Source organism: Photinus pyralis, unplaced genomic scaffold, assembly GCF_008802855.1.
Source record: "Photinus pyralis isolate 1611_PpyrPB1 unplaced genomic scaffold, Ppyr1.3 Ppyr1.4_LG9, whole genome shotgun sequence".
NCBI lineage: Eukaryota > Metazoa > Arthropoda > Insecta > Coleoptera > Lampyridae > Photinus > Photinus pyralis.
In genome coordinates, this window is record NW_022170878.1 from 4,294,378 (window position 1) to 4,308,347 (window position 13,970).

At 35.1% G+C, this 13,970-nt stretch overlaps 2 protein-coding genes across 7 annotated transcripts; one reads left to right on the forward strand and one right to left on the reverse strand.

The window, feature by feature from the left end:
* Window positions 1–4,080: 4,080 nt before the first annotated feature.
* Window positions 4,081–7,317, reverse strand: LOC116180346 (oocyte zinc finger protein XlCOF6-like). Of its 6 annotated transcripts, none has more exons than XM_031500285.1 (4): window positions 7,288–7,317; window positions 7,096–7,238; window positions 6,457–6,711; window positions 4,081–6,411 (listed from the first exon to the last, which is right to left on the reverse strand). In XM_031500285.1, exons 2-4 carry the CDS (start codon window positions 7,100–7,102, stop codon window positions 4,547–4,549), a joined length of 2,127 nt encoding a protein of 708 aa, XP_031356145.1. In that variant the 5' UTR covers window positions 7,103–7,238; window positions 7,288–7,317; the 3' UTR covers window positions 4,081–4,546. The 6 variants fall into 6 exon arrangements, with proteins under 6 accessions (XP_031356145.1, XP_031356146.1, XP_031356148.1 ...); XM_031500286.1 differs by having other exon boundaries at window positions 7,057–7,238; XM_031500288.1 differs by lacking the exons at window positions 7,096–7,238; window positions 7,288–7,317 and adding exons at window positions 6,852–6,878; window positions 6,934–7,041.
* Window positions 7,318–7,995: 678 nt separating this feature from the next.
* Window positions 7,996–9,817, forward strand: LOC116180350 (gastrula zinc finger protein XlCGF46.1-like). Its single transcript, XM_031500294.1, has one exon. It carries the CDS (start codon window positions 8,236–8,238, stop codon window positions 9,808–9,810), a length of 1,575 nt encoding a protein of 524 aa, XP_031356154.1. The 5' UTR covers window positions 7,996–8,235; the 3' UTR covers window positions 9,811–9,817.
* The last annotated feature ends 4,153 nt before the right edge of the window (window positions 9,818–13,970 follow it).

A 13,970-nucleotide genomic window follows, 5' to 3' on the forward strand; every position in this document is an offset into this window, starting at 1 on the left:
GTTACCTTTGATTTCTTTTAGGGTTTTAGTTCGAGTTCAAATTCAACGTTAAGAGTCAGCGGAGTTTGGAATACGTTGTTACTGTACCTACGATTCCTGTTCGACGTACGAGTTTGTAACCTTGGGTTAAATGTTCATCAACGCCCTCCGGGATATTTCGATAATTCTATCAAAAAAAGGAAATTCTGCTAGATTGCATATTTTATTCGGTGTTAACTTCAAATGACAGCGAATGTAACATATCATAACAGTTAAACGCGTTTCTTTCATGATGTTATGATTTTCCGAAAGAATGTGCTGGTTATTACTGGTTTACATCGCCAAAAACAGCTCGCAAAATTGATAGCAAAAATTAATAAACAAATGGTGACGGTGGCTAATGTCCCTAGATTCTCCTAATGTTTGCGTTCGACGATAAAGTATACAGGGCAGTTGAAGGGATTGGGACCGCTCAGTGTTCTATCCCAAGTATTATCTGTGGAATGTGCCGGCAGTATGGTATGGTATCTGTTATTATTAGTTAATTGATCGTGTCGAGGTTTGTATTCTGTTTGCGCAAATCGTGTACATTCCATGTTTTGAGTGTTGGATTGTTTCTGATGTTTTTGAACAGAGTCGATAAGACTCATGTGACATCAGCGTGAGATTCAAATTTCAAACGACTAGTACCATTGGCGTATATAGAGACACCGTTCAAACGGCAAGTACCGTTGGCATATATAAAGACACCGTTCGAAAGTATTCGCATGGGGTTTACTGTTTAAACCAATGTATTAATTTCGATGTCAGCAATTCAAACAATGTTAGTCTGTATAGGAAAGAAATGGTGTGTACAATTAACTTTGCTAAGTTTCATTTTGTGTTTTTGAGGTCACTTTGTATGTGTATGTACAGATTGGCCAGTGATTAATTTTCATTTGGATTGATTAGCGACTTCAATTCTTTGTGTACGAATCTGCCTTTTTTGTGTAATTAACCTTTTCACTCTTGCAGAGGTATATGCGGAAGTGATATAGATACTTAGCGGAATTTATCTCGAACTACAACTTTAGCCTAAGGTTACCGTATCCGGGACCTTCAGATACATTCCGGATTGGGGGAGGTCCGGCTAATTAACAATGCATTTTATAGTACTTATTTTCAGGAAATAACAAGCAATAAAAACGTGAAATGTGTAAAATTCATTTATTTTGTATTTGACTTAGTTTACTAAAATTAATTTATAAGCAGACTATCCATATTTGATTTTGTGGGTATTTTTGTAAAGAGAATATTGTGGCCTTTAAGGTGCCATTCTATGGGTGTGCATATTATAACTATAAACCGAGGGTTACTAGCGGTGTTTTTTGCAACGTTATGTTAGATCTCATGAAATAAGACTCCTATATCTATAAACAAAAAGATGCTGACACTCTTTATGTCCTGCTCTCAAATAATTGATACTTAAATGTTTCCACATTCACAAACGTTTAGCCAATATTTTAAATGTTAATAACGCAAGTTGGGACGCATACACCTTCCTCGCATGAAGTCACACACTAAAAATGAAGACATAATCGCAATGATCACATTTAAAATTTTAAGAAAGTTAGTTTTAAAACAGAGTTTGTCACTTTTCTCGTAATCACAATTAACAGTTTTAGACACTTTTATGTGTTAAAAGGTGTCTTTTAAAGTGATATTTGTTATTTGTCTCGTAATCACAATTAACACATTTAAAATCTTTACAATTGGTATGTTTTAAAAGGTGTCGTTTAAAGCAGTATTTATCATTTGTCTCGTAATCACAATTGGTACATTTAAAATGTTTAGAATCAACATGCTTTAAAAGGTGTCGTTTAAGACATTGTTTTTGATTTGTTCTATAATCACATTGAGCACATTTGAAACCTTTAGAATTAGTGTGTTTTAAAAGGTGTAGGTTTAAGTGGTATTTGTTATTTGTCTTGTACTCACAATTAGTACATTTAAAGGCTTTAGAATCCATGTGTTTTAAAAGGTGTCGTTTAAGACATTGTTTATGATTTGTTCTATAATCGCACTGGACACATTTGAAATCCTTAGAATCAATATGTTTTAAAAGGTGTCGTTTAAGGCAGTATTTATCATGAGTCTTGTAATCACAATTAGCACATTTAAAGTCTTTAGAATCGATATGTTTTAAAATGTGTCGTTTAAGAGATTGCTCATGATTTGTTCCATAATCACAATGAGGACATTTGAAAACTTTAGAATCGGCATGATTTTTAACGTGTTGTTCAAAGTACCGTTTGTTATTTGTCTCGTAATCACAATGAGCACATTTAAAATCCTTGGCATCGGCATGATTTAAAACGTGTTGTTTAAAGTAGCGTTTGTTGTTTGTCTCGTAATCACAATTGGCACATTTAAAATCTTTAGAAACTTTATGTGTTAAAAGGTGTTCTTTAAAGTGGTATTTATCATTTGTCTTGTAATCACAATTAACACATTTAAAATCTTTAGAATCGGTATGTTTTAAAAGGTGTCGTTTAAAGCAATATTTATCATTTGTCTCGTAATCACAATCAGCACATTTAAAATGTTTGGCATCAATATGTTTTAAAAGGTGTCGTTCAAGACATTGTTTAAGATTTGTTCGATAATCACATTGAGCACATTTCAAATCTTTAGAATCGGTATGTTTTATAACGTGTAGGTTTAAGCGATATTTCTCATTTGTCTTGTAATCACAACTGGTACATTTAAAAGCTTTAGAATCAACATGTTTTAAAAGGTGTCGTTTAAGAGATTGTTTATGATTTGTTCTATATTCACATTGAGCACATTTCAAATCTTTAGAATCGGAATGTTTTAAAAGGTGTAGGTTTAACCGGTATTTCTCATTTGTCTTGTAATCACAATTAGTACAATTAAAAGCTTTAAAATCTATATGTTTTAAAAGGTGCCGTTTAAAATATTGTTCATTATTTGTTCCATAATCACAATTAGCACATTTCAAAACTTTAGAATCGATATGTCTTAAAAGGTGTCGTTTTAAGCAGTATTTGTTATTAGTCTTGTAATCACAATTAGCACAATTCAAATCCTTATGTTTCAAAAGGTGACGTTTAAAGTAGGATTTACTATTTGTCTTGTAATCACATTGCGCACAATTAAGGTCTTCTGAAACATTTTGCTGTAAAAGATGTTTAACTTGCAGCTTACTATTTGTTGAGTGTTGACCGAAGTCGCAGTCAGAATCGTCGGAAATTTGAGTTTTAATATTCCATCCACAATCACTTTGTTGACGTACTTCTTCATTATCGCCGAGAAATTTGGAGCACTGTGCAATAGTTGTATTTTCGTCCTTTATTGTAACCAATGCTTCGTTCTTTACTAAAAGGTTTCCTTGAAGATCGTAATCGATTGCTTCTTCTTGTTTTGGTTCAATTTTAACGAGTGGTACGACCTCTTTTCTGTCCATATCTAGTTTCAATAACGTTATCATTAACAATTACGTTTTTGTTTATAAAAAATAGATTTGGTATTAATTACACAATACAAATTTCGTTTCACTGTCAGCTGGTTCGGAGCTGACTGGGCATGGGCACTGTTTTTATACGAGCTGACGCTGACCGGCTGACGTACAAAAAGCTCTGGCTGTAGCTCAAGTACCGGTAAGAGGCAGCTTCAGGTTGATTACTTACATATCATTTACAGTGGCAATGATGGCTTTTATTTTATAGTGAAACGCATACAATTCTTCAAAATAAATAGAATTTTATTAACGTTACATTTTTACTTATTCTAATTTTATTTGAGTCCTCACTAGATGGCGCTGGTAGGATAACTTGCCTTCAAAATAGAAACTCAACTCTGTTTATTACAAATTTAGGAAATTCTGCTTGCATGGCGCCCTCTTGGGTTTATTCTGTAATTGGAAGACGTCACATATGCTGGCGTGGCGTCGGCACGTAAAAACATCGGTAAGGTACGACGCAAGTACGACCCATTTTGCATCAAGGCAAACTAAACATGACAGATTTGAAGACAGAGTGGCATCTTTAAAATCTCGAAATCAAAACAGTTCCCGCTTAAATTTAAAAACAAAAGAATAGCACGATTGGATTAATTTATTCATTCTTAATTTTAGACATGAATTTCCACAACTAAGCAAATGCCTATTTCTAATTCGAGTCCTCTAACAGCTAAAAGTTGGAGAAGAAAAATATAATCTTGAAGCAAGAGGGTAAATAGATAACTTTTATACATATTCTAAAAGTGGTGCAATGTTTCAACATTTGAATACGTTTTAAACAAGAAAAATATTGAGAAGTCGCTTTTAAATAAAAGCTCTGAACAATAACCTTCCTTATTAAGCTGTTTTAATTCCCAGCTAAAATTGTTTAGAAATTCATGTAGATATCTAAAAATCAGGGATCTAAGTACCGCCGACTGCATCTAGTAATATGTGCCAAATTTGCTGCCTTTAATATTGATCTCTATCTTTATGTCTTGCTCAGAGATCTGTAGTTAATGTTTCCACATCCACAAACATTTAGGGACCATTTTAAATGTCATTAACTTAAGTTAGCAATTTCTGGTCCTTGTCAAAACAGTTTGTGTGCCTTAAAAGGTGTTGTTTAAGACAGCATTTGATATGTGTCTCATAATCGCAATGCGCACACTTAAAATCTTTAGAAACTTTATGTTTTAAAAGGTGTCGTCTTAAGCGATATTTCTCATTTGTTTTGTAATGACAAGTAGCACATTTAAAACTTTTAGAATCGGTATGTCTTAAAACGTGTCGATTTAAGGAGTATTTGTTATTTGTCTGGTAATTACAATTAGCACATTTAAAATAGTTAGAATCGGTATGTATTAAAAGGTGTCCTTTAAGATGTAGTTTATTATTTGTTATATAATCACAATGAGCACATTTAAAATCCTTAGAATTGGTATGATTTAAAACGTGTTGCTTAAAGTAGTATTTGTTACTTGTTTGGTATTCACAATTTGCACATTTAAAATCTTTAGAAGCCGTATGTTTTATAAGGTGTCGCTTTAAGCGGTAATTTTCATTTGTCTTGTAATCACACTGTTCACATTTAAAATCTTTAGAATCGATATGTTTTAAAAGGTGGCGTTTAAAGTAGCGTTTGTTATTTGTCTCGTAATTACAGTTGGTACATTTAAAATCTTTCGAATCAGTATATTTTAACATGTGTTCTTTAAAGTGGTATTTGTGATTAGTCTTGTAGTTACAATTGGCACATTTGAAAACTTTCGAATCTGTATGTTTTAAAAGATGTCGCTTTAAGCGGTATTTCTCATTTGTCTCGTAACCACAATAAGCACATTTAAAATCTTTAGAACTGGTATGATTTAAAACGTGTTGCTTAAAGTAGTATTTGTCATTAGTTGCGAAATTACAATTACCACATTTAAAACCTTTAGAATCGGTATGTTTTAAAAGGTGTCGTTTAAAACAGTATTTGTTGTTTGTCTCGTAACCACAATTAGCACATTTAAATTCTTTAGAATCGATATGGTTTAAAAGGTGTCGTTTAAAGCAATATTTATGATTTGTTCTGTAATCACAATGAGCACATTTAAGGTCTTTAGAATCGTTATGACATAAAATGTGTTGTTTAAAGCAGTACTTGTTACTGGTGTTGTAGTCACAATTAGCACATTTAAAAACGTTAGAATCATTATGTGTTAAAAGGTGTTGTTTGAAGTGGTATTTGTTATTCGTCTTGTAATCACAATGGACGCATTTGAACTCTTTAGAATCGCTATGTTTCAAGAAGTGTTGTATAAGATATCGTTTATTATTTGTTTCGTAATCACAATGAACACATTTAAAATCTTTAGACTCTGTATGTTTTAAAAGGTGTTGTTTAAAGAGATATTTGTTATTGGTCTTGTAATCACAATGAGCACATTTGAAGTCTTTAGAATTGTTATGTCTTAAAAGGTGTTGCTTAAAGTGGTATTTGTTATTTGTCTTGTAATCACAATGAGCACATTTAAAATCTTTAGAGTCGATATGTTTTAAAAGGTGTTGTTTAAAGTTATATTTGTTATTTGTCTTGTAATCACAATTAGCACACTTAAAATTTTTAAAATCGGTATATTTCAACAAGTGTCTTTTAAAGTGATATTTGTTATTTGTCTCATAATCGCAATTGGTGCATTTAAAATCTTTAGAATCGGTATGTTTTAAAAGATGTTGTTTAAGACAGTGTTTGTTATTTGTCTTGTAATCACAATTAGCACATTTAAATTCTTTATGTTTAAAAAGGTGTCGTTCAAAGTGGTATTTGTTACTTGTCTTGTAATCACAATTATCACATTGTAGCGCATTACGTTTGTGTGTTAAAATGTGCCGTAGAAGCCGTTGTTTATTCTTTGTTCCATAATCACAATGAACACAGTTCAAGACTTCTGAAACATTATGCTTTAAAATATGTTGTTAAACCTGCAGCTTACTATTTGTCGTCTGTTGACCGAAGTCACATTCAAAATCGTTGGCAATTTCAGTTTTAATATTCCATCTACAATCGGTTTGGGGTTTTACTTCATTATCAAGCACTTTGGAACACTGTGCAGCAACTGCATTTTCGTCCTTTATTACAGCCAATGCTTCGTTGTTTACTAAAACATTTCCTTGGAGATCGGAATGGATTTCTTCTTCATGTTTTGGTTCGATTTTAATTAGTGATACGTGATCATTTCCATCCATATCTAACATCAATAACGTAATCAAGAAATGTGTATATAAAAAAAGTTTACCAAATCCTAATGACCATACAGTTAAATCACTTCAATTAACAACAAATAACAAAAGAAAACTGGAATTATAACAACTGTTTTATGAGGTGTACCTGATGTTTATCTTCTGAATCAGGTTCCTATACAAATAAACTTCAAGATACCACATAATATTTAAATTATAGGGCTACAAACTTTTAATAATCCAGTCCATTTCTTCTAGGTTATAATGCATGCAAAATCTTTCCTTCTCTAATTGCAAAATTTGTTTTCTTCTAGTGATTTAAGTGAACTGATTTTTGTGAATTTCTAACTCACCAGAAACGAATACGCCTTAAAACAACACAAATCTCTTACCAGTCATCGCCCATCACAAACTCCTGGCTGTAGCTCAAGCACCGGTTTAAAGTATGGTTCATAGCGTCTCACTTCCATTGGCGGAGCGATGAGTTTTATTTTATACTGTATCCCCCAATTAGATGGTAAGTCAACACATGCATCTGCCTATACAGTCCTAGCATATTAAATTTGAGACATATTGATACTTACAGGTCGTGAAAGCAGTCGTTAAAACAGGTTAAAGGCTTTAAATTGGGTTCCTCTAGAACCGTTAAGAGTACGTACGTATAAACGACTTTCAAGTCTTGTAGCACCTCACCTTCTAAGTCTATAAGCAGAATTTTTAAAGATCTTTAAGGGGGTTCAATAAAGCCCTAAAGTTACCAAGAGTCTTAAAGTTCCTGTTTTTAATAACTTTAAAACCCTCGGTGAATTTAGTATTTTACCCAATCAGAGATTGGCAGTGGCCATTAAGCCCGCTTGACATGGAGCAATAAAAATTGCAATTGCATGCAAGTTGCAAGAAAAATTGCGAAAGGCATGCGCAGTTCAAAGCCAGCTGATCAATTGCTGCAAGAGACTTGCATGCAATTTTTATAGGACCGGTGCTATTTTTCTTGCATGAATCGTGCAATTCTAGGGATAAATCTAGTTGTTTTTGTGTCACCAACCTAGTAAAATACAGCGGCGGCAACTATGATGCTGAGAGACGCACTCATTACTTGTTTTTATTAATCTTATTTATTCTTGTAATTTTCACGTTTCTTCAAGCAATCAAAATTTAATTTTCATTTGAGGTTAACTACTTTGTTGACAAATCCATATGTTTCTTCTGTTGGCAGACATGTGGCAATTGAAATAGAATTGCACCATGTCAAATAACCATGCAATGCTTATTGCATGCAAGGATTTGACCTTGCAATTTCTTTCTGCAAGTTCTTGCGCGTTGTATTGCTCCATGTCAAGCGGCCTTTAAAGACTAAACCACTCTTTGAATGCAGTCAATGATCTTAACCTCACTTTTAATTATTTAAGTGTTCTCTTGATGGTTGTTGTGAATGGTAACGAAATAAGCATTCCTCGAAGTGCTTGTGTTGTTGTATTATAGTGAAATAATTGACTCAACAACTAGCTATACATTCGGACCCCCTTAAAATAATGTCGATCAATGGTGGCTCTGTAGTCGTCAAAATTGAACCCAAACAAGAAGACGAAGGAAGTTCAAGTATCGAAATCCTAAGCAATCAAGTTTCCACGACGGTAAAAGATGAGCCGAACCCCGAATATTCTAAATTCGTGGTGTACGACGAACAAGATATTAAGCCTGAAACTTCGAAGGTTGTCGTGATTGAACGACACCTTTCACCGCGTCAAGCTGCCAAAGATTTAAAATGTGCTACCTGCGGTTACGTGACGAATAATCCACAGCTCTTTAAAGGGCATATTCTAACACATCAGGGTAGGAAAGATTTCAAATGTAATCATTGTGAATACGCCGCAATTAGTAAGTCTTACTTGAAGCGACACCTCGTAAAACATAAGCCCGTTAAAGATTTCGTTTGTGACCATTGCAGTTATGCTACGGTTGATAAGTACTACCTGAAACGACACCTCCTAACCCACAAAGTTGTTAAGGAGTTTAAGTGTGCGAGTTGTGATTACGCAACAAGTAACCAGCGTTCCTTGAATCGACACCTGTTACGACATAAAGTTATCAAGGATTTCGTATGCGATTACTGCGATTATGCGACAGGTGATAAGTATTACTTGAAACGGCACCTTTTAATACACAAAGATGCTAAAGATTATAAATGTGCAAACTGTTATTATGCAACGAATATTAGAGGGCACTTCAACGAACACCTCCTAACACATAAAGCCGCCAAAGAGTTTAAATGTCACACTTGCGAGTACGCGACGAATAATAAACGGCTTTTTAAAGACCATCTCTTGGTACACAACGTTGCCAAAGAAATTAAATGTGACCAGTGTGATTACGCAACAAATAACAAACAGCTTTTTAAAGATCACTATGTCGTGCACAATGTTTCGAAGGATTTTAAATGTGGCGAGTGTAATTATGCATCGAGTAGTAAGCGTGCTTTAAAAGCACACCGCTTGACTCACAAAACTACCAAAGACTTTAAATGTAAAGATTGTGATTACGAGACGAATATTAAAGACCTTTTCAGAAGACACAGCCAAATACATAAAGCTACGAAAGATTTTAAATGTGACAGGTGTGAGTATGCAACGAAAAATAAGTACTACCTGAAACGGCACGTTCTAAAACACAAAGTTACAAAGGATTTTTTATGTAGCTATTGCAATTTCGCCACAGTCGATCAGAGTTACCTAAACCAACACCTGCTAACACACAAAGTCACGAAAATTTTTAAATGTGCACATTGCGATTACGGAACGAATAGCAAATCGCATCTAAAAGAACACCTGCTAATACATAAGGCTTCAAAGGATTTTAAATGTGACCAGTGTGATTATGCGTCGAATAATAGGCAACTCTTTAAAATGCATCTCTTAACACATAAGGCTTTGAAAGATTTTAAGTGCGACGAGTGCAATTATGCGACAAATAATAAGCATCTTTTTAAAACGCACGTGTCGATACATAAAGTTACAAAGGATTTTAAATGTGGCGAGTGCGAGTATGCAACGAATAATAAGCAACTTTATAAAATACACCTCTTGAAACATAATGTTTCAGCATTTTAATGTTATACTGCGCTAGTATTAAATAATGTGTTATTATCTAAGTATGTACTGTAACAAACTGTAATACACAATGTTTTTTTTTTATTTAGGCCAGTAGAAGACACTACGGATTTCAGTCGAAACATACATACAGCATTGGCATGGTGAGCACTGAAATTCGTTAGAAGACTCTCTAAAGCTTTGGCTCCTTTCTATAGCTTTGGAGAGCGTTCGAAGCCCATTCACAGCTTTTCGGGTCATTCAGAGCATCTCTTGCTTAGATTTTTTCAAAACCACTTAGGAAGGCCTATAATGGTCCTAGGGGTCTATCAAGCCGACACCGAAAACGTTGACACCCTATACTTACCATTGGCAATTCTGGGAAAAAACTATAAGCAGAGCCACGTTGAGTAACTGGTTCTTGTATGTGTTGGGACGTGAGACATTATCGGGAAGGGAATTAAATAAAAGACGAACTCTTATGCGTAAGAAATGACAAAAACAAATAAATATATTACGCACACAACAAGACCAGGGAAACCTTCTACGGGACAAAAACTCCAGCATAAGCCACACAAATACATGAAATAAATCACCTACGGCAATAAAATGCAAGAGAAAATACACATAAATAAAACATCAATAAAAATCAGATTATCAAATCAAATGCAATTAAACAAGTTCATAAAAACAAAATACAAAAGACATCATATGTGCAGTGGAAAACATGAAATCAATTCAGTACAAAAACACAACAAAATACCTCTACCTACGATCAATTGAGCTAACACAACTCGTAAAATAATAAATTGCATGTACATAGGAAACATGTAATGGTGTGGCTCTACTCCAGCCTTCAGTTAACATAATTTAATTTAAGACGAAAAGTACATGTGAAAATTGCAATAGCAAGTATTCATTTGAAAATCGATTATCGCTCAAGCAGAACATATTTTAAATAAAGGAAATGCTAATGAGAGGGCCCCTACTCGCATTGCTAAGGTGCTAAGAACTGCCATCCACACGAGACGAGTAGGTAACAGGTACAGCAAAAGATCGAACTGTATTAGGTACCTACTCCACGGAGACAGAATGAACCACTCGCACACACAAACATCGAAACATCAAATAAGAGCCCATATTTTTGTTTCAGATGTAAAGGTGTGTTGCCTAATCATAAGGGTGGATTACTTAGACCATATAGTACATGGACTGCTATTATCCCTATGCTTTCAATACAAAATGGGTGGTCACGGATAGAGGGCACTGTAGTCGTGGGTATGTTAAAGTCCCTAGATTGGTAGAGTACCGCAATTGACGCCATTTTGACTCCAACACTTTGGTGGGAAATTTGAAAAGACGTCACATTTAATCTAGATAAATCTACAAAAATTTATTTTCGTACTTCCGGGACTGAAGTGACAACTGCAAATAAAAATTAAAGCTTTTACCAAGCTTTGTTGTATGTAGTTTTGTGGATATAAAGCTTGTTTGGGAACAAATAACTGGTTTTAGTATTGAAACATAGAAAAGTAGCTGTTTAGAAATAAAATAATTGCTCGTAGGTACATACCTACTTTACGGACATTCTTATCACAAGTGTAATGTTCCTAGGGGGGTCTATCAAGCCGACACGGAAGACGTTGACTTACCCTATACTTACGGTTGGCAACTCTGGCAAAAACTACAAGCAGAGCCACCTACCTTTCAAATCAAAACGATGGTAGTCTCGCGGCACTTTTGAATTTGGATGACAGTCGGCTCGATATGGGATGGCACGAATGGACTCCTACGTTGTGTAATCGGTTCTTTTATGTGTTGGGCCGTGAGACATAATCGGGAAGGGAATTAAATAAAAGACAGAACTTTTGTGCGTAAGAAATGACAAGATCAAATAAATATATTAACGCACACACAAGACCATGCCAGGGAAACCTTCTCCGGGACTAAAACCCTGGCACAGGCCACACAAATACATGAAATAAATAATCTACAGCAATAAAATGCAAGAGAAAATACACATAAATAAAACATCTCAAATGGTATCATAAAAATCAGATAATCAAATCAAATGCAATTAAAAGTTCATAAAAACAAAATACACAAGACATCATAAATGCAGTGACATCATAAATGCAGTGGAAAACATGATAAATCAATTCAGTACAAAAACACATCAAAATACCTGTACGATCAATAGAAATAACACAGCTCGTCAAATAAACAAATTGCATGTACATAGGAAATATGTAAATGGTGTAGCTCTACTCCATCCTTCAGTTAACATAATTTAATTTAACACGAAAAGTACATGTGAGAATGCCATTGGTCAAATAGCAAGTATTCATGTGAAAATCGATTATCGCTCAAACAGAACATATTTTAAATAGAGGAAATGTAAATGAGAGGGCCCCCACTCGTATTGCTAAGATGTTAAGAACTACAATCCGCACGAGACGAGTAAGCAACAGATACAGCGAAAGATCTAACTGCATTAGGTACCTACTCCACGGAGACAGAATGACCCACTCGCACACACAAACATCGAAACATCAAATAAAAGAGCCCCCCTTCGTATAGCTAACGCACAAGAACTGTAGCGAGCCACGAAACAGAAAGTAACAGATACAGCGAACAATCAAACTGTATTAGGTGCTTCCCTCACGGAATTGTTACGGGTCAATCGAACATAGCAACATCACACCGATAATCAACTCCTCATGAATAACAGAAGTAAATTACTTAATTAAACAAAATAATGGCATAATCATCTGTACAGTATTACACAAACATGATTCATCTAACGGTACACGAAACAAAGGCATGGAGTACGCCATGATTCAGATATCGTAGTTTATGCAAAATCAGCAAAATGTAAATATCACATTGTGGCAAGAAATTCAATGATTAAATATCTAGTACAAGAAAGAATAAAATGGTTACTACCTGTAAATACAGCTTCAAAACACCATCACCAAAAATAATCAAGAATAATAAAAAAAACCGGGGAAGCGTGTGTCTTCCGTCGACCTCGTCGCCATCTTCTTCCCATTCCCCTCGCTTCGTTACCAAAATCCCCTAGTATTCGGCATCTGCGCAAAACGGTCGTTGGTTATATACAGAGCATATTATATTTTTGTTTCGGATGTAAATGTGTGCTGCCTAACCACCAGGGTAGATTATCACACAAGGTAACCTAAATAACCTGTAACCACGTTCGCTTCGATTGTTACACCCAGGAACACAACAACCCGGCATTGTTTCAGTTTTTTAAACCAAATAAGATAACACGAAACACGTTCTCTCTGGCAAACACGAAAACACGATGACGAATTGATGAATATCAACAGTGATATCAACGAAAGCAGGTTATGATCTGTGGTTATGATATCAACACGATGCCGCGATGCCGTCAGATGTTATCGGCGGCCATTTTAACTCCAAAGGAGTGGACAAATCAATTGCGGTACTCTACCAATCTAGGGACTTTAGGGTATGTGAATCTCAGGGTAAACTAAAGTTGTGTAAACACCACTCGCATCACGTAAAGAGTAGCTATTATAGTAACCGCGTAGTACGGGAAGCTTTAAATACTCTTGATTATCTTCTATACGTCCAAAAATAAGAATAGGTTTGCTTTTTTTGGAATATCTAGACGATTAATTAATTGACGTTTGTTAATTTATAGATTATTGACAGTCTCAAATCGTGTCTAATCGGACAACTTCGGATAGACTCGTTTACCCTGAAACTCACATACCCAGGCGATGTCCTTGACCATATTTTAGTTACAATTAGCAGTCTATGTACTATATGGTCTAAGGTGGATTATCACAACACCTAGAAGTTCTTCAGGAGAATTGTAGAAAAAAGGCGGCCGAATCCCCATCGGACATAATGCCGATAAAGCACAAGCCAGGGAAGTCACCGTCTTTCAAGCAGAGGTCTATGCCATAAACCTCTGTGCCTTAGAAATGGGCAAGAATGGGGCAAAAATAGATATCCCAGTCAAACCGCAATGAAGGCGGTAGTAGTCCGTACCTGCGTATCTAAACTAGTCTGGGAGCAGAAGAGACACGAAGTAACGGAAACGTGCTCTTTTCAGAGCGAAGGAAGGGCAAGCACCACCAAACCCGCTACCGCCGCCACCACAGCGATGAATTCTACCAGCGTGGACGCTC

Coding starts and splice junctions, on each gene's coding strand:
- LOC116180346 (XM_031500283.1), bottom strand. CDS start 6,973: ATGCATTATAACCTAGAAGAAATGGACTGGATTATTAAAA. Junction 6,712..6,933: donor AATGGACTGGATTATTAAAA/GTTTGTAGCCCT, acceptor TATTGATGTTAG/ATATGGATGGAAATGATCAC. Junction 6,412..6,456: donor CGGTCAACAGACGACAAATA/GTAAGCTGCAGG, acceptor ATAATGTTTCAG/AAGTCTTGAACTGTGTTCAT.
- LOC116180350 (XM_031500294.1), top strand. CDS start 8,236: ATGTCGATCAATGGTGGCTCTGTAGTCGTCAAAATTGAACCCAAACAA.